This window comes from Pseudorasbora parva, chromosome 10 (genome assembly GCF_024679245.1).
Source record: "Pseudorasbora parva isolate DD20220531a chromosome 10, ASM2467924v1, whole genome shotgun sequence".
Lineage (NCBI taxonomy): Eukaryota > Metazoa > Chordata > Actinopteri > Cypriniformes > Gobionidae > Pseudorasbora > Pseudorasbora parva.
Genome location: NC_090181.1, coordinates 8,990,039 through 9,014,027, shown reverse-complemented (window position 1 = coordinate 9,014,027; position 23,989 = coordinate 8,990,039). Strand labels below are relative to the sequence as shown.

Below are 23,989 nucleotides of genomic sequence, written 5' to 3'. Positions count from 1 at the left end.
CCGCGGTGTATGGCGATAACTGGCTCAATCTAAGTTAATAAAAACATAACGGTTCAATATGTAAGGTCTTTATACACCACCGAAAACAGTTATGTATATTATTGCATTTCTGCCGATAAATCTTCATAAATATTACATACTACCTTTAAAGTAATAAAGGCTGCTTATTAGAGAACTATTAGATAAACTGATTTCTAACAAAAGTAAATTGTTTTAAACATATTTTTACATATTTTACTGGTGACTTAATCCGTCAAGCTCAACCATGCAATCCCGTTAAAAGTGGTATTGCATGAAAAATGATCAAACTAATATTTTCTTGAATTTATGGAATATGTTTGTTTAATATTCATTTCTAGATTGTAATATCACATAACAGGATATTTAATGCTGAGACCCAAATTGTGTAACAGGGCTGAATAAAGTGCTAACCAGATAAAATGAATGGTGAAATAAACAACTTTTCTTGACAAACCATTTGTTGAAAAAGAAAAAAAAAATCCCATTTTATTTAGTTATTAGCACTTATGCATATGTCTATATAATTAGGCTTTTTAAAAAAAATCAGCATATTTTCCTGGGAAAGCACTTCAACCAAGAACTACACAATTATTTATTTTGTTAAACGGGTGAAGTCAGTACACTCATCTGAACAAAAGGTTAAATGGGGGTCAAGCACAAAAACAAAAAAGCCTAGGTTCGAACCATGTCTTTGCCCACAGTACTGAAATAAAGACCGTGAATGCTGCCGTCCGTCATGAGTTCTGAGATGTTCCCTGATGATTCTCCTCCTGTGGTTTTTCATTATTTTTCCTCACCTGGTTCTTCATGCATTTCCTATTAGATTAACTTACAAAACTATCAAGAAGGACCATCTACATGACCCTGCTTTGTGTTCAATGGATTTTGATATTACTAAATGGGCACAAAATGTGAAGCTGAGATGCATGTAAGAGTACATCTGGGTAAATATGGAAAGACGCTCTTTGAGAAATCTAAATCAAAGAGAGTGGTACGATGATGAAAAGAGTTTCCATGTGTCTGAGAAGCAGATGCCACAGAGCAAAAACAATATAAGAGAAAAAAAGTAATGCTAATACAACTATCAAGATGAAACTTTCTTCTGATTTGTTTGCATATCAGTAGTCTGAACTCCCATGAAACCCAATGTTTACAAACCTGATCTGAGCCACATCCATATATGGTGTGAAATCGGTTTCAGTGTGAATGGTCAGATTGGATTTAAAGTAGTTCTTCTTAATCATTCATAGTCAAGAATTGTATATCCGAATCGACTTAATCTAGTGTTATAGTTTTATGTAATGTTAGATCATCAGTTAGATATTAGATCCATCAGCATATGGCAAAGAGAAATCTCAGCGTCATTAGAAATAAGCATCTTTTGAGGCCGGATGAGGTAAAAGCGAAATGCTGTCTGGAGCACCAGTGTAGACAAACTGAATGTTCATGTGAAAAGCATGATGACTGAGGAACGAATAACGACAGAAAACCAGAAACCATGCTAAAAATTACACAATAATGTGCCTCAAAAGTTGCTTGTGCACAACGCCCCTAAAAACGCTCCCTCCGCAATCTGACTAAAAAAGTGACATCGGTCTATAACTCTATTACTCGTTTTACCCATCATACCATCACTTATAAAATTGAAATATAGAGGAGGAGTAATCGTGTAATGTTTCTCGAGCTGGTGTTCAATGTGGGCTGAGGTACAGAGAAAGAGGTAACAGTAGTCTGGCACATTGAGTGTTGAGGTAAGAGCTGGTGGTTCTGGTCCTTGCCGAGTCCGGGCTCACCTGGATCTGTAGCTGGTCTAGGCATACATGGTTAGCTGGAGCCACTGGAGAAATTAAAATAGCGGTTAAACATCAGCTAACCTACATCTTTAAAAGGAAGGCTTTCCACATTTGAAACTAAGGACTTGGATCTTGTATCACTGGTCGGCGTCCACTCACCTCCAGTACATTAAGTCTGATGGTGCCATCTCCACATTGATCAAAGGCCTGGAATGCTCCTACAAAGAGAACAGGTTCACTTCAGACAGTACACATGTAGCATACACTGTAAACCTGAATAAGTGGGAAAAACTCAAAAACATCTTAGGCAATCAGTTACATCACAAAATGAAGTAATGCAAAGTTTAAGAGTTTTTTTTTTACTCATGCATTTGAATTGATTTAACTTGAAATATTTGAGTAAGTTACCTTATATATTTGGCTTACAATTATCATGTTATACAACTTGCTAATTGGTAACACAATGCTTGTGCTTCAACACAATTGAAGACTGCTCAATGATGTTAAATGTCATGTTCCCCATAACTAACTGATGTTATGACTGGATATTAAACTTAGTCATCTAATTTTTATCACTTTTAGTGTTTAAAGAAGTTTCATTTGAAACATTATCTGAAAAATGAGAAAAAATATCTTTGTCCTTGTCTATTCCTGTTATGCTGAGATTCTCTCGATTGTTTTAGTCAAATCATGACTGCACCGTACTAATTCATTCCCTCGTTTTGACAGGATATTGAACTTAGTCATCGCATTTTGATAACTTAGTGTTTAAAGAAGTTTAATTAAATTTTGTTTTAAATCAGAATTTTTCAGAAAATGTTCTTTGTCCTTGCACATTCTGTTCAACCCTGTTAAACTGAGATTTATTCCATTGGTTTAGTTCAATAATGACTGCATAAAACTTTTCAAATTCCCTCGTTTTGAAAGGATATTCAACTTAGTCATCGTTTAAAAAAAAAATACATTTTAGCATTAAAAGAAGTTTAATTTAAAACAATTTCTGAAAAATGTAAACATTTTCTTTGTCCTTGCCTAGTTTGTTGAACTCCGTTATGCTGAGATTTGTTCCAGTGTTTTAGTTAAATCATGACTGTATTGCATCAATCCATTCCCTCATTTTAGCAGTATAGGGAACACAGTTTAACTTAATTAAAACAAGGGAATGAATTAGTACAGCATGGTGACTACTGAACTAAAACTAGAGATAACTAAATAATAAAATGTAGCCACAAATGAAGTCGTGGGAACACATTACTTAATTTGTGGCCACAGTATTGATATGTGTGGTTCTGTAAAAAGCAGTGTCTTTCTGACATTATATTTAATAAATACTTTTATTATTATTTCATTATTCATTTCAGTTGCCCATATCAATCTCAATAGTTTAACTCTGTTATGAGGGGAAATAATTAGTGAACAGTCAGCAATTTTTTACAGAAAACAATATAGTTCTTGGCACAACCCACACGAATATTGACTGCAAGAAATGTTGCGATGATGTTTGTTTGCTAAGGCTGAGATTCTCCTTCTGGACTGACTTTCAGTCCCAAGGCATTTTAAATATAACGGACAAAATATTTTAAATGAGAAATGTTTTTGTTGTCGTTGTTTGTAAAGTATTATACATTACAAGGTAATTATTGTATATAACTGGATATAATTCCAAACTTACTATAAAAATCTTCATATATTGTAGATGCAATGCAAGAAACTGCTTAAATTGCACCACTTCCTGATAAAGACACTGTATACTATTATTTGTTGCCAGTGAAAAAGATGTGTGTTTGTAGTTAGTTCAACAACTTACTGAACATTCCCTCCAGTCGCACAAGACAGCTGACAAAACTGTCAAAGTCGACGTCCATGTTATCATTGGCATAGCGCATGGTGACGATGTCATACAGCTGGTTATTCAGACGGAAACCTGAGTGACAAGCAAGACACATGACTGTACATTGACAAGTCCATTAGTGTTAGTCTAGTCACATGTTCTTCAACATGAGAACTGATCCACTTACAGTAGAAATGCATGAAAAACCTTCTAACCTGCATCATTGATGGCGTTTCTCATCTCATAGCTGCTGATAGAGCCAGTATGATCGAAGTCATAGCGCTTAAAGATTCCCTGCAGAAAAAATTCAGAAAAAATGTATAGCAATCTTTTTTATACACTCACCAGCCACTTTATTAGGTACACTTTACTAGTACGAGGTTGAAACCCCTTTTGCCTTCAGAACTGCCTTAATTCTTAATGGCACAGATTCATTAAGGTGCTGGAAACATTCCTCAGAGATTTTGGTCCATATTGACAGGAGAGCATCACGCAGTTGCTGCAGATTTATCGGCTGTACATCCATGAAGTGAAGCTCCCTTTCCAGCACATCTTAAAAATGCCCTATTGGATTGAGATCTGGTGACTGTGGAGGCCATTTGAGTTTAGTGAACTCATTGTCATGTGGCATTTAAATTATGCAACAATATATTCCCCACACCATTACACCAGCAGCAGCCTGAACCATGATGTAAGGCAGGATGGATTCACGCTTTCATGTTGTTTACACAAATTTTGAACGGTAGCTTGTGTGAACTGTAGCCTCAGTCTGCTGTTCTCAGCTGACAGGAGTGTCACCGGTGTGTCTGTAGCTCGTCTGCTTCAAGGTTGGATTGCGTTCAGAGATGTTCTTCTGCAGACCTTGGTTGTGTTGAGCGCTTATTTGAGTTACTGTTGCCTTTCTATCACCTGAACCAGTCTGGCCATTCTCCTCTGACCTCTGGCATTTTCGGCTACAATACTGCCGCTCGCTGGATACTTTCTCTTTTTCAGAATATAACCCATAGAATCTGCTGCCAACAACCATGTCACGTTCAAAGTCACTTAAATCATCTTTCTTACCCATTCTGATGCTATGTCTACATGCCTAAATGCATTGAGTTGCTACTGATTAGATATTTGCATTAACAAGCAGCAGTTGAACAGGTGTACCTAATAAAGTGGCCGTGAGTGTGTATATGGGGAGAAAATGAGGACAAACCTGCCACTGTTTGATTTTGTTCCACAAGTGTCTAAACTCTTGTAGGTTTAGTCTTCTTGTTCCATCCATCTGTGTGATAAGGATTAAGAAAATCTGGTTGCAATATTCTACACTATCACCTCTGCTTTAAATTTAAATCGAATGAAATTTCAACAACGAAAATTGTGATTATGCCTAAATTGACATCCATTAAACTGATAAGAATATAAATTCCTAACCAACATTATGCTAACATAATATTTTTGCTTGATAGCACCTTCTAAACAGCCATGCAATCTTGATACAAAGGATACATCCATGAGGGCGATCATGCTTCTACAGGTCTCTCGACTGAAGCCCTCAGTATGTATGTCCTTGTCTGTAAATAGCAGATAGTTTCTTGGAGACAGTATGAAAAAACATAACCCAGAAAAAATCATACAAAGATACGTACATTTAGACACCACCTTGTTCAAGACATCTTTGAGTTCACTGGCTGAGATCTCCATTTGCTGCAAGATACAAGAATAAACAGAAAGCCAGTGGTGTTTATTACGGCAAAGTAAAACCGTTATGATATTGTTGTTACCATTGTTACCACTGGCATGGCCAATTACCGGTCCCACCCCCCCACCATACTCACACTCCCCCCAGCGCTCAGTGGCTCCCCAGTACTCACGTCCCCCGCGATCTGCTTGAAAATGGACAGGAACTGCTGGTCCTCCGTGTTCTCTCCCCCAGTTGAAGCTGGATCCGGCTGATCAGACATGATAGTTGTAAAATTTCACATCAGAAATGAATCTCTCATTTTCATAGTGTGAGAATGTAAAGAATCTGATCATTTCTAGATAAAAGGATTCTATGCCTCTAAAGGCCCGTGCCCACCAAGAACGATAACTATAAAGATAATGACCTAGTTCTGGCATGAAACTCTAGATGATGCCGGCTGATATGTCTCATAACTTATTTGGTTGCAACCACATTATTATCTACATAGCACAGCTGATTGGTTGTTGTTGTTGTTATTGCATCAGCGACCAATGAGCTGCGGCTTAAAATTTAAACAAATCAAACTACGGGTTAGTGTTGCTGTTAGCAGTCTGCAGTGCGCTTTCATAAACCCTCCACCTTCCCCAGCTCCACCTGTATACAGGGGTTATATCACGTATGTTACATGTGCAGCAGCAGCAGCATGTCTTACATGCTCACAGCAATGTCTGTGAATGTATTGGCAGAAGTAAGTCTCTGTACTTGCTCTGCAGCAGCGTATCAGATCTATTCCGCCGAGACCAAAAACTTTAAAGTATTAGTTTACTTTAAAATGAGAATTACCTCATGATTTACTGTTATCCTCCACACCAACGGATGATATCGTTTTGTTTATTATAAGCACACGCTGCAGTTTTCTGGATCTGATTGGCTGTCAATTTTTTTTATCATTCATCAGCAGAAGAAAAAAAACGCTCTGAAAATGATTCCAACAACATTGTGAAATGTGGTGATTAAATCTTTATCGATACTGTTATAGTTAGCGTCCTTGGTATGAACAGGCCTTTATTCTCAACCTTAATTATTGCTGTGTTGCTTGGCCTGCTTTTGCCCTTCAAAATGAGAGAATGAACTGAAACCGATTTATTATAAGCTACATTGTTTTAAGAAAAATGCTTGCATGCAATGTGTGTAATCCCCTAGCTAACGGGTTGCAACGTAGTTCTGAGTGTTTTTTAATGCTACTGTGTTATTGTTAGATAATTGCTAGGCGGCTGCTTTTCTGCCCCAAGTGGAAAGAGTCCATTCCGAGTCTCTGTGATATTCTGAGGCCAGATCCACAAAATGTATTTCAAAAAGAAGTTAAGAAATTAATTCTAAGATAAAAAAATCAAATAAAAAAATCTTAAGAATTATCCTATGTGCAATTCTTGAACAAATTCTTAAAAAGTTCTGAAGTATTTTAAGAATTTAAGAAGATAATGACAAGCTTTGGAGTTATCTCACATGGCAGTTCTTGCCGAAGACTCATTTTGAAGAAATGTTACTGAATTTCGATTTCAGCAAAATCCATCATCATGATCAATGGTGTCATTAGGAGAAGTCTTAAGAGTATATATTTTATATGTAGCTAATGTTATGTTGCATTGCTTAAAGGTGCAGTAAGTGATTTCTGAGATTACTGTTGATATGTGAAATCAACCCAAACACACCCCTCCCTTCACTGCTCCGCCCCAAAATGAACAACACACAATGTAAGATTAGAAGTCTCTTTATCCTAGCTAAAGAGAAGCAAAATAATGTTACTGTGAAACATATATGTTATAACATATATGTTATATATATAAAACATAGACTGTAAAAAAAAATGGATGTAGTGTCCGTGACGTCACCCATAGGATTCTGATAAGCCGTTCTGAAACTAAAAGTAGAGACGAGCTGGGTGTTGCCATCTTGCAAGCGAGTTATCTTGTGTCACTCCCAGATAACAGAAAATGGGCAAAAGGGCAGGATGTGGGCGGAGCTGAGGTGACACAATGACTATAGACGGCAGATAAATGGCTATTCCACCTGTAACCACACCCTTAATTATGCAGAATTTAAGGCTTTCTATAACATAAACAAATGAGTTATAAAAAAAATTCATCACCCTCACAGTTGTCATGAAGGTCAAAATTATCCTTATAGACCAAAATTATTAATTAAAACCACAATTTGTACCAGGCTGTAAACATGTTTTTTTCTGCTATAAAGTTGAGAATTTTAACATGGGGCTCAATGAGATTCTGCTCCCTTCTGGAGCCTGTCCCTAGTGGCCAGTTGAGAAATTGCAGTTTAGATTACTTCCATATTGGCTTCAAGAGAGATCGCGGGAGGTTGCCGCTTGGTATGGAGCAGAAACAATTCAACATTGCAGTTCGTTTTCAGGCCTTAGGTTTCTCCAGCGCTGGAAAGCTTTACTAATATTAACCTGGGTCTTAAAGCACTTGCCTGATCATAACCCTTCTTTTTCCAGCGATATTCCCCTGAGCTTTTTTCTTTTGTAATGTCTCTCAGCCATATCTCTTTCTACAATCTTTCTTTAAATCTCCCTCTTGCTCACTCGCTCTCCTCCCCCATCATAAGTGGACACGACCCCTTCTGTGTTGTGCTGCTCGGTCCGATCCACTTTCAACATTATTTCTCAGAAATCACTTACCGTACTTTTATAAATCACTTATATGTCTTGCAGTTAAGTTCAGTTGATATGATTTGTGGTTTGGTACTATTTGGAATAAGGAAAGGTCTTAGCTGAACTCAGATTTTAGACGATCAAGTACTTACCACTGGATGATCAGCTTCAATCCTGTTCTCTATCTCCCTGAGAAGAAACCAACAAACACCGGTCACCATATTAAACTGCACAGAACATCAAAGAGCTTTCGGGGAGCCTTTGTTTTTTCCATGTAGGTTTTCTTTATATTCGAAATTATTCTTTAGTATGTCTTTCCTGTCTTTTGAACGTCTTTTGACAAATGGATTTTCTTTCTGGATATATCAGCCATATAAACATATGTGCCTGTTTTTCTGTGATAACTGATTAGGACTAACTCATACTTACCATGTTTAAATAATCTTTAAAATATGATTGCCTTAAACTAAAAAGTTAATTCTCTGCATGTTTAAAAAAGGCGAAAGTTTGATTATTGGTTACAGTGATTATCACAAGGCTAGTGATTAATTTAGATGTAGGCTACAGAAACTGGAAATCATTTTTTACATGATCCGTATTGAAATACTGTGAATCCTTGTCATCAGGGCTTGAACCTGCAGCGTCATCAGTATTCCTTGGAGACCTTCAGCAGTCCTTTCTGTATCCATGTCTTCCTTGTAGCTGAAGTTTAATTGTGCATCAAGATTGGGTCAGAACTGAAAGGAACTGTTTACCGGAGGGTCCCAAATTGTGCTGTTGCTTGTCCTAAAAAAGATTCCATAACAGCCTCGAACTGGGGCCGATTTCTTCCAGTTCTACAAATCAAATTGTCATTAAAAATGTTGTCCTTGTGGTTTTCTCCACCCCTTTTTCCCAATTGTTTCCCATCCCTTCTGTAACGTGAACTACTATGAAATGACCTTGGTATTCTTGTGATAATATAACCATGACCGTGTTACTACAATACCATAATTTTTGTACATAAAATATATTTTGGTAAATATATTTTGCCCTTTTGCACCCACAGGCATGAGTATTAACTTCTGTAACAACTGTTTTCAAGCCAGATGTTTCAGAAGTTCTTCACCTATGACACAATTTCACATCACAGAGTACTTACAAACAACTACAAAAGGCAAACACCAGAAAAGTTAAGATCAGAGTTACAGAGTTCATTTTTTACAGAGCCCAACACGACATGCAGAAAAACAAAGATAACGTGGTATGAATTCATTCCCAAAATTCGTTAACTAAATTAATCATTGCCATAATTGAAAGGTACACTATGCAACTTTTTTTCAGTACAGATCATCAATCCTTCTTCCAAAACATTTTTTTATTCACTATGATTAGCCTATTTTAAGTGTTTATGTTTTACTTATCGGATGGTTTTTGTGGGAAATTGTGCACATATGAAACTCACCCATGTGCCTCGTCATATCTGTAAATAGAGAAAAGTTGCCCCGGCTACTTTGACACATGTACGGTTTGAGAGTGACATGGTTTAGTTGTCAAGAGCAAAAAAGGATGAAGTGAGCAGCTAAATCTCATGCCACCAGCGAATCACCCGTTTAAAAAAATAAAACAGAACAAAGGAGAGTCTGCTGGGGAAAAGAATGCGCCAGAGCTCATAATAAAACAAGAATCAACATTGGCTTGGCTTTGCGGAGATGGTGACAACTGATGGATTTGAAAGCGATATGGAGCGATATGATATACTATACCAGGTGAGTAAGGTATTTTAAAAGATACATTGCCAAATGTAGCTCTCTAACTACATTTGGGGGGGGGGGGGGGGGGGGGGGGACACACACTCAATTTCAGTCAATCTCATGTCAATCTTGAGTACCTATAGAGTAGTATTGCATCCTTCATATCTCCAAAAAGTCTTTAGTTTTATTATATTTATAAAAGAAATATGGACTCACCGGCTGCTTCCAAAGCAGGACCGAACCTTTATCGCTGGGACCGCTCCGTCAAAAACACACTTCTTGGAGTGTGGAGATCCACTTTGTTATAGTTAGTAGGGGGTGGGGGGGGGGCTTTGTTACACGGTACATATGGGCTGTACCGTGTCTTTCCGGAAAAAACGAGCGCCTGGAGGCGTATGGGCGTGTGGGCGGAGCTAAAGAATGACGAGCGCGCAAAGTGGTGACGTCCTCAAGCGTGGAGAAACCCTTGCTATCGATCTCAGCTAATACATGATCCAGAATCAGATTCGGAGGCTGAAATAAATTGAACAGGAGAAACAGCAACAGCAGGACGTCCGTCTCTGTGGTATGTACTGTATTTAGTGGCCTGTCAACATTTGTGTGTCTTTACTCGCAGTTTATGAGGACATGATTCGGTTTATGGACTATTGTATGCGACTAACGTTAAACCTTAGCAGTAGCAAGCAAAACGGTTTTGCACGTCAGACTAGTGTAACGTTATATATATAGAACAAAAATGGAGTCCGTTAGCGCATTTGAATGACGAAGCACGCGATCGTGTCGTTTACTGATGTTTACTCACGCGACGATAAGCAACAGCACAGACATTTGAAGCAGTTTTACTCACCGGCTGCTTCCAAAGCAGGACCGAACCTTTATCGCTGGGACCGCTCCGTCAAAAACACACTTCTTGGAGTGTGGAGATCCACTTTGCGGTGTGACTGAAGCGATGTTGTGAAGCTTTCCGTCATTCCTGCGTTCAAATCGGTTGAAATGCAGCGCTGCCTTCCCGGAATGCTGTGCTGAAGTGTTGAAGTCGCTTAATGTCAAAGTGGAGGAATGAAGTGGAGCGCGGCGCGGACTATAACCGACATAAGTGTTCACGGACGACTGGATCTGCACCTGACCGAGTGTTTATGGGCGTGCATTTCCTCTCTCGCTCTAGTCACGCGCGCACCCTACCGGGAGAAGAGCCCGTACGGCCCATACAAGGACCTTCCGCTCTATTAACGTCAAGTAGAGGAGCCATACTCGAAAAAAACTCTCCGAAACTTGTGAGAAACCGGAAGGAGTATTTTTGACACAGAAATACTCCATCAAACGTCCAACATTAGTTTTTGAAAAATTTTGTCTATGTTTAGGATGGGAATCCAAGTCTTTAACAGTGTAAAAAGCTCAGTATGCATGAAACAGCATTTCACCCCCCCTTTAACTGTAATTATGAGCCTGAGCCCTATTTAAACCAGAAGCAGACCGGTGTGACTCATGTTTAAACTAACACTGATAAACTGAAATGAATTGATAACATCACTGTATTTCTCCACAGTGACTGTACAGCCGAATCCAATTTTGTTGCAATATTTTCCTGTTTAACACTGTGAAGCTGCTTTGAAAATGCTCGTCATTGTAAAAGCACTATATAAATAAAGTTGACTTGACTTGACTCAGCTCAATAATCTGCAGGCACGCGCTTATGAACCATTCAGTTTTTTTTTTTACTTCATATTTATGTTATATTTAAGTAAGTGCGGAGAAGGGGTGGTGGTGGGATGCTGAGAAACTGTCAATGACAGGAAGGTAAATCGGCTGTCTATATACACCTCCTATCATTGATTAACTGATTAGTTTAATGTGCTCCTCTTGTGTTCCAATTGGGTTAATTATCTGAGCCTGCTCCACCTGTGTTTAATTAGATTTAATTGTTTGCGCGTGCTTCTCCCGAAATTAGTTTGTGAAACTTCAATAATTGTAATAAAGGTTTCTTCGGTCAATTGGCTGGATTTAATAAATAAGAAGCAAATAGCAGACTATAATCGTGATATTTAGTTCGTGGGAGTGAATGCTATCATGAACTGAAGCGCGTCTCATTAATAAACTGAAAACTCAGCAGACTACTTGCCTCACAGACATGAGAAATACGCGTATAGAAAGCTTGAAATGAACACCTGACTTGTGCAACTTTGTAGCCTACACATTTGTTTCTTAGTTGTAGTAGTATTAGTTCTTGCTTTGCTAAAAAATATATTATTTCTGAATATAGCATAGCTTTCTGCCCACCCAATTAGACTAATAAAGTAAAGATGAAAAAAACACAAATGTTTGATCAAGGGCCCGGTCCAACTCGGCCCGAGGATAGTGGCGGGAAATCTCGACCCGACCCGGCCCGCGGTCCTTTCATTATGGTTGTTGTAGCGCTTTGCCAGATTTTTTTAAGGAATATCTATTAATGGGTAAAGCTACATTAACGTCTTCAGCTGGTCAACTTACTTATGGTATCCTTTCCATCTAAACTGGTTCTATCGTTTAAGCCTTATAGTGAATAGTTTCATGAACAGTAGTAGGATAATCATTCTCTCTTTTTTTTGTCATGAGAAAGAACCATATTCCTCCGCACAGTAACGCAGAGCCTAAGTACAACCAAAACAATGTTCTTCTTCAAAATGTATGCAGTTTTGTTTTTTAACCCCTAGAGAGCCAAAAGTTACTTAAAGCTACACTGTGTGATATTTTCCCCCATCTAGCGGTGTAAAGGTATATGACCATCCAGTGAATAATAGTTTCTGTTCCTCTCAATTCTGATTTCAGTTTAACTCCTACGGTGGCCGATTTAGTCCAAGATTAACATGGCAATCCCCCTCTTCACATTCGACACGGTGCCATCGAGTGTTAAAACGCGAAAGGCGAAGCTTGAATTTATGGGTATGTCCCTCTTTGGCTAATGTACTTTCAAGATGGAGGGGCAACATGGCGACCAGCATTCGAACCCCTCACCGGTATGTATTTTCAATGGCATATTATAAACTTACGAGAATACTTTATTACGTGAAATGAGCACATATATTTTTGAAAGAACTAAGTGTGTTTAGCTAAGAATAAACTAAAAAAGTTACACAGTGTAGCTTTAATGTGCCTTTAATTAAATTAAAACAAGGGAGTGCTCTGAGAAGATAGCTTTATGGGCAGCACGTCGACATATAGCGCTTTTGTGCTACCTGAGATGAAGTCCCGGACCTTCCCCCTCTTTCTCTCCCACCCCACTTCCAGTCAATTCTATCCTATCCTATCACAATAAAGGCAAAAATCTATCTTTAAAAAAAAAAAATTAACAACAATCTATCTTCTTCCCCCCATGTCATGTGCAGAGCTCTGTAATTTTTTCCTCATAATACAAAATTAATTTCCTTAGGGGTCATTCAAAGCAAATTCGTTTTCTTAATAATACAAGACACCAGGCAGTGAAATTTAAAAAAATGCAAAATGCATTTCTAAAAAGTGTTATGCGTGTGATGCTATTACAGATGGCAACACAAATGATGGTCAAAATTATCTGTCTAGCATGTTTACATAAAAAAAAACTATGATAAATCTGCACAGTCGAGTGCAAAAACGCATTGTGTGAACAGCCAAATTTAATTTTCACAATAACAAATTTGGTAAACTAACAAAAATTAATAAGTTAATAATAATAATAAAATTAATAATAATAATTTGTTTTCAGATAATATATATATATATATATATATATATATATATATATATATATATATATATATATATATATATATATATATATAAAAATTGAACTAAATGTATTATTTTTAAAAATATTATTCATTTAATTTAATTTATTTAGTGGGTACATTTATCCGGATGTTTCAATATATTTTCTGGAACTCAAGACAAAAATACTGAATGAGAAAAAAAATATGTTTTGCTTTACGAGGAAAAATTAACTCAGATATCATTGTACAATAGAAAATACACCAGCCCTCTCATCCCTTCTGCTCTCACTCACTCAGAGGTATTTCTCTTTTCAGAGAAGACGCGGAGGATGAAATCGCCTTCCTGGTGGGGCTCGTAGGTGGAGGGGACGATGACATACTCCCCTGGACTCAGACGGAAACGCTGGGTCACCTCTCTCAGGTTAATGTACGCCCTGGAATGGGCCTTAGGAGAGTTCGACATGAAGAACTCCTTCTGCAGGTGCTGCTTGTTTCCGTGCATCTGACAGACAGAGAAGCACAACAGCAGCAACAAAGCAGTTTATATTCTATCTATAAAACAACAAGTTCTAAAAAAGCAAAAAGGAACTGCGTAAACAGCATGATATACACAATCCTTGGGTCCAAACATTGGATCTTCTCAAATTCATACCTCCTTTGGCACCTATGGGCAAATAGAAAGAGTTAAAAGAGTGTTGGATGCACCGTCAACCTGATCGTTATCACTATTTGTATGCTTTTGTATAATTTCAGAGAGGCTGTATATGAATATCTCTCTGAAGGTTAAATCTTAGCATTGATACCTCATAGATGGAAAATCCAATACTGAAGAGATTTGCACCCAATTTGCGTTCTCTACGTCTGTTTTTCTGCATTAGAGCAACAACAAAAGTGCAAGCTACTTCATCATCCTCCGGGTCATCATCTTCCTCCAGGAGACGCAGGCGGTATTGTGGATTTGTCCAGAATGTGTCTATAGGAGACCACACAAATCCATTCGTTTTGTGCAATGTTTTTGTTTTGTTTTTTTGACCTGTGAAGCACTTGCAAGATGCATTGTAAGTATGAAAGCTACTATACAAATGAAATGAAAAATGAATATCATAATCAAAATGTAAATTAATTTTGGTTACACTTTAGTTTTGTGTCCAATTCTCACTATGAACTAGTTGCTTATTAGCATAATACTAGGATGTTTGCTGTTTATTTGTACTTATAAAGCACATATTAATGCCTTATTCTGCCTGACCCTATTATACATCTCTTAATTCTACCCAATACCTAAACTTAACAACTACCGCACTAACTATTAATAAGCAGTGATTAGGAGTTTATTGAGGCAACAGTCATAGTTAAAAGTGAGAATTGGACCCTAAACTAAAGTGTGACCTAATTTTTGTTGTTGTTGTTTTAAAACCAAATCTAAAGATTTTAAGAACATTTTAGAGACCTGCACGAATAAAAATCAATAGTTTTTGAAACACGTGGCACTTACATGTATTTAATTAAATCATGGCCACTTAAAATTTAATTATCACATTAAATCATATCATACCAAATCTTTAAGATAACTAATTAGACTTTTTATGATGAGAAACTTGATCAAAAGAAGTTTTTAATGAGCCATGGGGACCCTGATTTTTCTTTCAGTTTATTCAAATCCCACCCACCTGGATACTTCCTGCATCCTCCAGCAGAGCAGCCTCTAAACCAGCGGCCCTCATTAACAGACACCGTCCATTTGTGCAGCTTATCATCTTCTAGAGCATCAGGGGTCAGGTTGCAAATCTCTACTTTCGTGTAATTTTTCTTAAAATCCTCAAATGACATCCTATGAGTTAACGACAATGAATGTGTATAATTATCTTTGTGAATAAGGATATGGACTTATTTTCTTGGTCTTGGTTTTGTCATGGACATGAACTTTGGAGCCTCTTCTGGCCTCCATCTGGACTCAGACTTGAATGCACCATTGTCTATAGGTCTTAAAATTCATTATGAGAATATGTTTTTTTTTAACTCACCAGAATTCTCCATCTTCAGCATTCTGATGCTGGAGTTTCTCTTTTTCCGATTTAGAGATGGTTTCCCACTCTTTTGAACTGCAGAAAAATAAACAATTGTATTGATATCAATTTGTAACACCTGGAAAATCTAATCTTTCCAATGGAAACTTTAGATGATTAAAAAAACAACAACTGCTTTTAAGTATCATATTTGATACATTAGGATTTTATGGCTCATATAGTATATAGTGAGAATAAGGAGCTCACACTCGAGGAGAAAGAAATCCCACTTCAGTTTGATTCAATAAGCACATTTAAGAAATATGCAATTTGGTGCAGTTGCTGATAATTATGTGGGTTAAAAGTCAGATAAAATTTTGATAGCTTGTTAATCAATGAGATCTTTATAACAGTATAGCTGACTATTTACATAAAATGCACACAGACACATATATATAACCCTAACTCAATGATGCCAGGTGTGAGTGTTTTTTGCCCGACGCAGTTTCACATCATTCTCACATCCAGCTCCACATCGCTTAAATAGCAAATGCTCATGCCCATCTGTTCACCCATGGGTGTGCTAGTCTTGAAACGAGGTGTGTTCAGGCGCATTGTTGGCGTGTTGCTATTTTGAGGCAACTGAAAACTACTGTGCCATTGACCAACAAAAACCACAGTATTTTTTTGGTTATTTAAAGTCCCAGTGAACCGGAAGTAGCAAGTAAGTTTTCGTCAGTGATGTGACGTATTTCCAAGTGAAACAGAATATTGAATAGAGGGCAGGATTTTCACCTCAGTGCTCCTCCTCTCCATCTCTCGCTCATAACAGACTAACATTTGGAGGGGAGTGGTTAAGGATAAAGAAGCGTTGGAGAAGTGTTCAGGTTTTCCGTTCACAAGTGCAAGCGCAACTGGCTTTTAAAGGGAATGGGAGTAAGCACACCCATGTCTCATTAAGAGAGTAGGTACAACCCTTTTTAGACCATGTGCCTGGCGTTCTGACCTTTTTTTCCAATGTTAATCCAGCAAAAGTGGATTAGGACACGCCCTAAGTGCACCGGCGCCATGCGCTTTAGACAATGCGCTCAGATCGTTGAAATAGGGCCCTATATCTCCCGATTATATGCCTTAGTAAGATTATATTTAAATGCTTAGTTTTATGATCAAAGCTCTTTATAGTGGGGACAAAACATATAATGCAATGCGATGCGAGAATGATTGAGTAATGTACATATAAACGTTCCACAAAAATCTGAGGTATCATATTTGATACTTACATTTTAACAACAACAAAAAAAGCTATATGAAAAATCAAGTGCACTTAAGTTACATCAGCCGAGTAAGTGCTCATCTTGAAACATTAACAATATTCAAGTTATTCTTACAGTTACTTTATAAAAAATCTGTAAAGATTTCACAGCAAAAACACATGTGTATCATGACCTGAAGGTGGATGTTTTTTTTAGAACAATACTAAAAGGCCTTTAAAAGTATCCTTTTAAAGGTAACTTTCTTTTTTATAGTAACTTTCCTTTAAAAGTATAAAATATAAAGCAGGTGACAGAAAGCATGCAGTAGATTGTGTACATCTAGTTATCCAGCAATGTTCTGATCATGTTAGAGGTCTTATAAATGTGTATATCAAATATGATATCAAAGGCTTTATAGGGTTAAACCAGTCTAAATTCAGGAATAAGCAAATCCTCACTTATCACTCCAGGGTCCGTTCCATTCTATCTGACCCCAGGGGTTACGCAGACGCACCAGACGCACTTTAGACTCCTTCAGCTTGGACTGTTTACACTGCAGACACAAAATACCACATATATCCTCAGAATCTATCAGAGTTGAGTTAGAAACAGGACTAATATTCAAGAAATAATCAAAAATGTACAAAATAATAGAATGCTTACCTCCTCTACAGCGGTGACAGAGTAGGCATGACCCTTCACGAGACCTGTTGTGGTATGAGTTTCAAAGCGGGCTGGAACCAGGGACTGTGGGTAAATATTAAATTGCTTTATGGTAGGGTACTAGAATTTGGACCAAAAGTTATCATTGTTTTTACAACCAAGAGCAATATTATGCCCTTTTACAATGTCTTGATCTACTTGAATAGGTTTTAATGCTTGAATGTTGTAAAAATACATTATTTTCACATTATATTTGACTTTGTTACTGCTCCTCTCTTCCCAGTCCGTCAGTAACGCTCTGTTTAGTTCCTGTCTCAATGAAGACCCTCCTTCTGGAAAGCGCAGTGTGCTCTGATTGATCGGCTGGACCAGTGTGTTGTGATTGGTCAACTGCTTCCGGCTTGATTCGGAAATGTCACGACCCTTACCATAACTGTGAGTTTCAACACACTACTACTCAACCAGGCAAGCCTTTTTTTGGGCAAGCCAAATTAGAATGAATTAGAAAGAATTATTTAATTCTTTCTAATTTGTGCAGGCAAGCCAAATTAGAAAGAATTATTTAATGAGGGATATTGTAACGTCTTTATTCCTGGAAGTGAGTTCAGAAACAGTTCTTACTGATTTGGAGAATAACTCCTCTTGGAGTGACTTTGTGTTTTGTAACTTTGCATGCCCAAACAGCAACATTACACGCTAAAGAAAGTTGTCAAAAGTCCTCTAAAATAAATGGCAGAAAATGAAATTGTAGGTCTTCCTTCTGCTTGACTCACATCAATGGCGCAGCCCATGAGGGATCCTCTCGCCAGAGCTTTCTTCATGATCTTGTACAGCTCTTTAGGCGCCTCCTTCATCTCATAGAATTCAGTCACTCCACCGGTGAAGTCCTCCATTCCCTCTGCAGTGTTTCCACCCTTAAGAGCCTCATAGGAACCGTGAAGCCTGAAAAGGAACCCAAAAAATGACAATGAGAGAGAGCAGGCGCTGTGTGTAAAAATAATATCATGAATTTCTGCTGTAGTTTCATTGGATACGTGCATATACTGAGTTCTCTTTTGGTGCTTATTGAGCTTAAGTGGTTTGAAATCGAGCAGAGCAACCACAATAGAGACGATAGTCCAAAATCTCTACCGGTTGACAAATTTCCACCAGTTAATCATGTCTACCGGTATATCACATCAATAAAAAGATGCTTTAGGACTAATCAATTCCCAAACAAATTATGTAAGTCAAGCACTTGATAGATACTTACTTAGCATAAGCTTTTTCCAGAAGAGCACTCCAGAATTCATTCCTTTCAGCTGACTTGGTGAACACCAGCTGGTTGTCGACGGTGGGAATGCGGTCATCAACAACAACATCCACCCAGTCACCATAACGCCAGAACTGAGAAGGAAAACGGGAATGAAACATCAGGCGTAATGAAGATATGAATTCAAAAGCTATTCTGCCCAAAAGACACCGACCTGGAAATGGAAAATTCCAGCATAGCCTTCAGAGAAGCTCTGCTCTTGAGGTATAACACGATATAGCAGCTTGTCATTTAGAGTCAGACATGCAATGGCAGCAAGCAACCAGCAGTCTCCTAAAATTAACACACAAAAAAAATGTTTGACATATTTTATATAAATGGACTGCATTTATATAGCGCTTTTATCCAAAGCGCTTTACATTTTTGCCTCACATTCACCCATTCATACACCGACGGCGATGTCAGCCATGTAAGGCGCCATCCAGCTCGTCGGGAGCAGCTGGGGTTAGGTGTCTTGCTCATGGACACTTCGACACTTGGTCAGGTGGAACCGGGGATTGAACCACCAACCTTTCGGTTTGTAGACAACCTACATGAACCACTGAGCCACTGCCTGTAATATACTTTACATTTAGACCTGTTTGCAGTGAAATGGACCTACACTGCTGAACTCAGCATTTTTAGATGGTCCAGGGGAACATGCCAGGTTGGTAATCTACTCTATGTATTAGCTACCTTTGTGTCTTTGGGCTCTTTTATTGCCCACATTGGGTCACAACAATAGGAATCGCTGCTAGTTGGATTCCCTTCCAACAGAGTAAACACAATATTGAGGGGTCTCTGCAGCAACGTAGGGCTGTATATGGGGGCCAGAGAGAGGGACTTGTTGCCATAAAACTGCGATTCAACCCTAAACACACTCCAAAATTCAGGGTAAATAGTCTGTATCATTTTTTATGTTCATGTGTTGAAGTGTTAACCTTACCCAGGTTTCCCTGGCAGATATCTGTCCGGGTAGCACCTCCGACAATGAACTGTGGGTTTTCACATATCTCCTGCAGAACAAAAACCATCAAAGTGTCTGATTTTAAACACAGTAGTTTTGAGAGATACAAAGACGGATATGATTAATCTCTGATGTTTCGGATGAATAGATGGATGGAGAGACTAGTTGTCACATAGGAAAGCTGCTTGATTTTGCATTATTATATTGTAACTTACTATGTAACTTGCAGATTTATATCTCACATTTTAAACTTGCTTCTTGTAGTGGCAATTTTATATATCACAAATGTATTTTATTTCTCCCATTTGTGGCTTTTTATATTACAATGTGACTATTTCAGGTACGGCTAAATATACACATTGTGACTTTATCTTGCATCTTTATATATCACAATGTGACTTTAGTTTTCACAACGGTGACTAAGGGCCCTATTTTAACGATCTGAGCGCATGTTCCGAATCTACTTTTGCTATATATAACGACAGGAAAAATGGTCGGAGCACCTTGCACATTGTCTAAAGGGGTTGTCCCTATTCTCTTAATGAGGCATGGATGTGTTTTGGGCATAACATACAGTAAACCAATCAGACTCTCATCTCCCATTCCCTTTAAAAGCCAGTTGCACTTGCACCACGGCGGATTCAGTAATTACATGGTGAAAAATTCGAGCGGAAAAACTGAACAATTTACCAGAGGGGATTCCTTTTCCTTTAAATATTTGTGTGGTGCTGCACATTCTTGTGTGTGTAATAATCAGAGTGTACGTGTGTTGTGCACCTGCCTATATGTGCATATTAATAACGTGCCCTTTAACCAGATAACGATACGATGTTCCGCCGGCGGTACATCCGGTCGTTATGCGGTTAAAGGACACAAAAAAATACTGCGCTATTGACTTTAGAGCAGGGCTTGGTGCAGTCATTTTCAGTTGCCTCGAAATAGCAACTTGGCGCTGAAAACGACTGCACCAAGCCCTGCTCTAAAGTCAATAGCGCAGTATTTTTTTGTGCCCTTTAAAGGGCACGTTATTAACACGTTATACAATGCGTCTGAACACACCTCGTTTTTTAGATCAGCACACCCATGGGTGAACAGATGGGCGCAAATGCATTTGTTATTTAATCAATGTGGTGCGGAATACAAAAATTATAACTGCATGGGGCTGAAACAAGCAATAAACACCCACATCAAGATGTTTGGTCTGGAAACTCACCATTGACAGCTCAATCTGAGGGGCGGGATAAACGGTTGTCTTTCAAACTCCCTCTGCACGCGATAGGATACGGTACAACCAATCAGAGCAACGAAGATGAAACAGAGCTTGTTGATAGATTAAACATTCGCTGTATCCGGTCGGCAAAACTCAGAACACATCTTCCCTTTTTAAGAATGACGTTCTTTGTTCTTTTCTCAGAGAAAAGCTTAACTCCAAGTCTTCCAGAGTCGCGGTCAAAGCTGATTCGAAAGACCGCCGTTCGCCAGTTTCTGTGTTTACTAGAAGCACGCAAACGCAACTCGGCCGTCATTAAGGTCCCGCCCACCGACTCTATACACGATGTGATTGGCCCGGCAAGAGTGAGAGGAATACAGCTCAGAAGGGTATTGAGAGTTGCTAGACGACACTTGCAGGCAGATTAAATTTACTGCCGCTAGGGTGCGTCTAGATTTCTAGGCTAATAAACACTTGCTTTATATCTAATATTATTTTTTTTTACAATTGCAACTTGCTTTATATCTCTGTGAATTTATGTCTCAGAATTTTGCTTTATATCAAATATCTTGACTATTTCTCACAAATGTAATTTTATATTTTAACTGTTTTTTAATTAACTTAATTGTGATTGAATAGCTCAGAAATTAACTTGCTTTATTTTTTATATTACATTGTGACTATTTCAAGTAATTCTGACTTTACATCTCACAACTGGAACTTAATATCTCACAATATGACTAGTTTTCACAACTGTGACTTCATATCTTTATGACTACAGATTTTTTATAACTGTGACTTCATATCTAACAAATTAATGTCATTTTTTATTAACTTCATTACCGTTTTATATATCAAAAAACAACTTTTTTATATTACAATGTGACGATTTCAAGTAATTGTGACTATATTTCACAATGTGTTATCACTACTATGACTATATATCTCAGTGTGACAACACTATTTTTCATAATTGCGATTTAATATCACAAAAATAATATATAAATATTTTTTTACTTTTTATATTACAATGTGCCTAATCTCATGTGACTATTTCTCACAATCGCGACTTTATCTCACAATATGACTTTATATCTCACAATGTGACTGTTTTTTTACAACTGTTATTAATCAATTAATTTTAATTATTAATTATTGTTTTTATTATTAATTCATTTAATTATTAATTTCACAACTGTGACTATACCTCAGTGTGAATATTTCTCGCAGTTGCAACTGTATATTTAACATGACTTTATTCCTTGTAATTTCAATGTTATATCTCCCAATGTGACTATTTTTTGTAACTGTGACTTTATAAATCAGTGGGACTATTTCTCATTTTAAACTTACTCACAATAACATTATTTCATTTTTAAAATTAAAACAGACTTTTCGTAGTATTATCATGACATGGGTATTTGTCTATGGGTATATGTTCATGAGTTGATGAAAAGCTAAGAAGGCAACGCAAGGCAAGTTTATTTGTATAGCACATTTCATACTCAACGGCAATTCAAAGTGCTTTACATAGAAATTAATTAATAATGAAATCATAAAAAAGTTAAAGAAAAAAACTAATCAAAATGAAAAACTTTTTTTAAAAGATGAAATATTGTGTTTATTTACCTCGTGACCATTAACCAACATCATGTGTTGTTAAATAATTTAAATTATTAACTAATAATTTTAGGGTGTACTTAAAAGTAAATATTTTAGATCGAAGAGGTTCAGCTGACAAAAATGTTTGGGAATAATTGTTATAACAACGAGTCAAAATGGTTGTTAATTTGTACATTTTATGAATTTAACAAATTGCTGTGACAACTGACCCCGTCAGTGTAAAAACACCCTTGCTGTTGGGCCATCTTGTCAAAAAAGGTAAATGAAGGTCTTTTTTCATCACAGACAATCAGAGAATTTGCTCAATAGCTATACACACGAAGAACAGTGACAACTAGCCCCAGATTTCCCAACATGCCCTCTGCAATCATATCTTTTAGTTTCTTGCTCAATCAGAGGCAGTTCTTGACCAGTTTTGTCATCTGAGCATTATAATATTCCATGAATATGTGTATGTATGAGAAAATAAATCCATTTTTAAGGAAGACCAATTAGTTGCGTTGTTCCATCCATCCCACCCACAATGTTAGTCCCAGTCCACTTGAACCCACACAGGCCCTCGGCCTCCTACCTTGGGACGCTTCCAGACGATGTTCTTGACATTGCTAGACTTGTGACCCAGCTCTTTGTAGCCAAGGGAGTCCACAGTGGCAGGGAAGGTTTCATCCTCAAAAAGGGTCTTTTTCTGGAGATACTCCTGCTTGAGGGCGTTGTAGTCCTGGCCGCTGAAACGGAGGGGTTTGCTCAGGGAGCCTTCACCATCCTTTCTCTCTCTCTCCCGGATTAACCGGTCGCAAAAGAAACCAGAGGGCGTATAGGGCATCTTGTCTTACTAGGACAGTGCTTTTTTAGGGATTGAAAACACTGGCTTTTGCCACCACAACTTAAGTCTTGCAAGCCAAAAATCCCTGGCATAAATTCAAACAGCTGACGTCTGATTGGCTCTCCTGCTAAATGACACACCTTTCATGCGGTCAGGGAGTAGAAACCAGGGTTAGAAGAAAAAAATAACGTGCAAACACACTCCTTTTACGTGCACAAACACATACACACAAACACATCTGCATACATAAACACATACACAAAACGCTACAGTCATCTCTTTGGACCGCTCCCATTGGCTGATGAACAATGAGTATTGGGGGACAGTTGCGCTCTCGTGCCGCCATTGTAGGGTGACACAAAGAGAAGCGGCCCTGCAAAGAGAGGCCAGTGAGATGGCCTGCCTCAGCAGAAGGCATTCACAGCCTTTAAACCTGTTCTCAATAGAGTTCAGCATTAAGCACTCTCAGCATAATGACAGTGGGCTTGACCTAACTTAACAAAACTCTCTATATTTTGTCATTTTATCAATGCATCATTTTTGTGGATAATTATCAAACCATCTTAAGTAACCAAAATGGTTGAATGTTCAGTTGTCTCATACAATAGCATTCAAAACTTTGGGTCGGTAAGATTTTTAAAAGTATATATTTTTGAACTATTATGCTCACTAATCATATTGTGACATCACAGTTTGAAGAAAAAAAACCTGCT

At 37.8% G+C, this 23,989-nt stretch overlaps 1 protein-coding gene across 3 annotated transcripts; it reads right to left on the bottom strand.

Moving 5' to 3' along the window:
* Positions 1-485: 485 nt before the first annotated feature.
* capn3a (calpain 3a, (p94)) lies at positions 486-23,933 on the bottom strand. Of its 3 annotated transcripts, none has more exons than XM_067455080.1 (21): positions 23,025-23,933; positions 19,600-19,669; positions 18,829-18,947; positions 18,615-18,748; positions 18,136-18,304; positions 17,363-17,446; positions 17,158-17,252; positions 15,465-15,542; positions 15,111-15,271; positions 14,244-14,413; positions 14,093-14,104; positions 13,734-13,942; positions 8,138-8,174; positions 5,469-5,582; positions 5,280-5,337; positions 5,140-5,204; positions 4,847-4,915; positions 3,861-3,939; positions 3,622-3,738; positions 1,974-2,032; positions 486-1,858 (listed from the first exon to the last, which is right to left on the bottom strand). In XM_067455080.1, the coding sequence occupies exons 1-21, from the start codon at positions 23,274-23,276 to the stop codon at positions 1,832-1,834; spliced, it is 2,178 nt and encodes a 725-aa protein (XP_067311181.1). In that variant the 5' UTR covers positions 23,277-23,933; the 3' UTR covers positions 486-1,831. The 3 variants fall into 3 exon arrangements, with proteins under 3 accessions (XP_067311181.1, XP_067311182.1, XP_067311180.1); XM_067455081.1 differs by having other exon boundaries at positions 5,505-5,582; XM_067455079.1 differs by lacking the exons at positions 14,093-14,104; positions 14,244-14,413; positions 15,111-15,271; ... (6 more) ...; positions 19,600-19,669; positions 23,025-23,933 and having other exon boundaries at positions 5,505-5,582; positions 13,734-13,974.
* Positions 23,934-23,989: the final 56 nt, after the last annotated feature.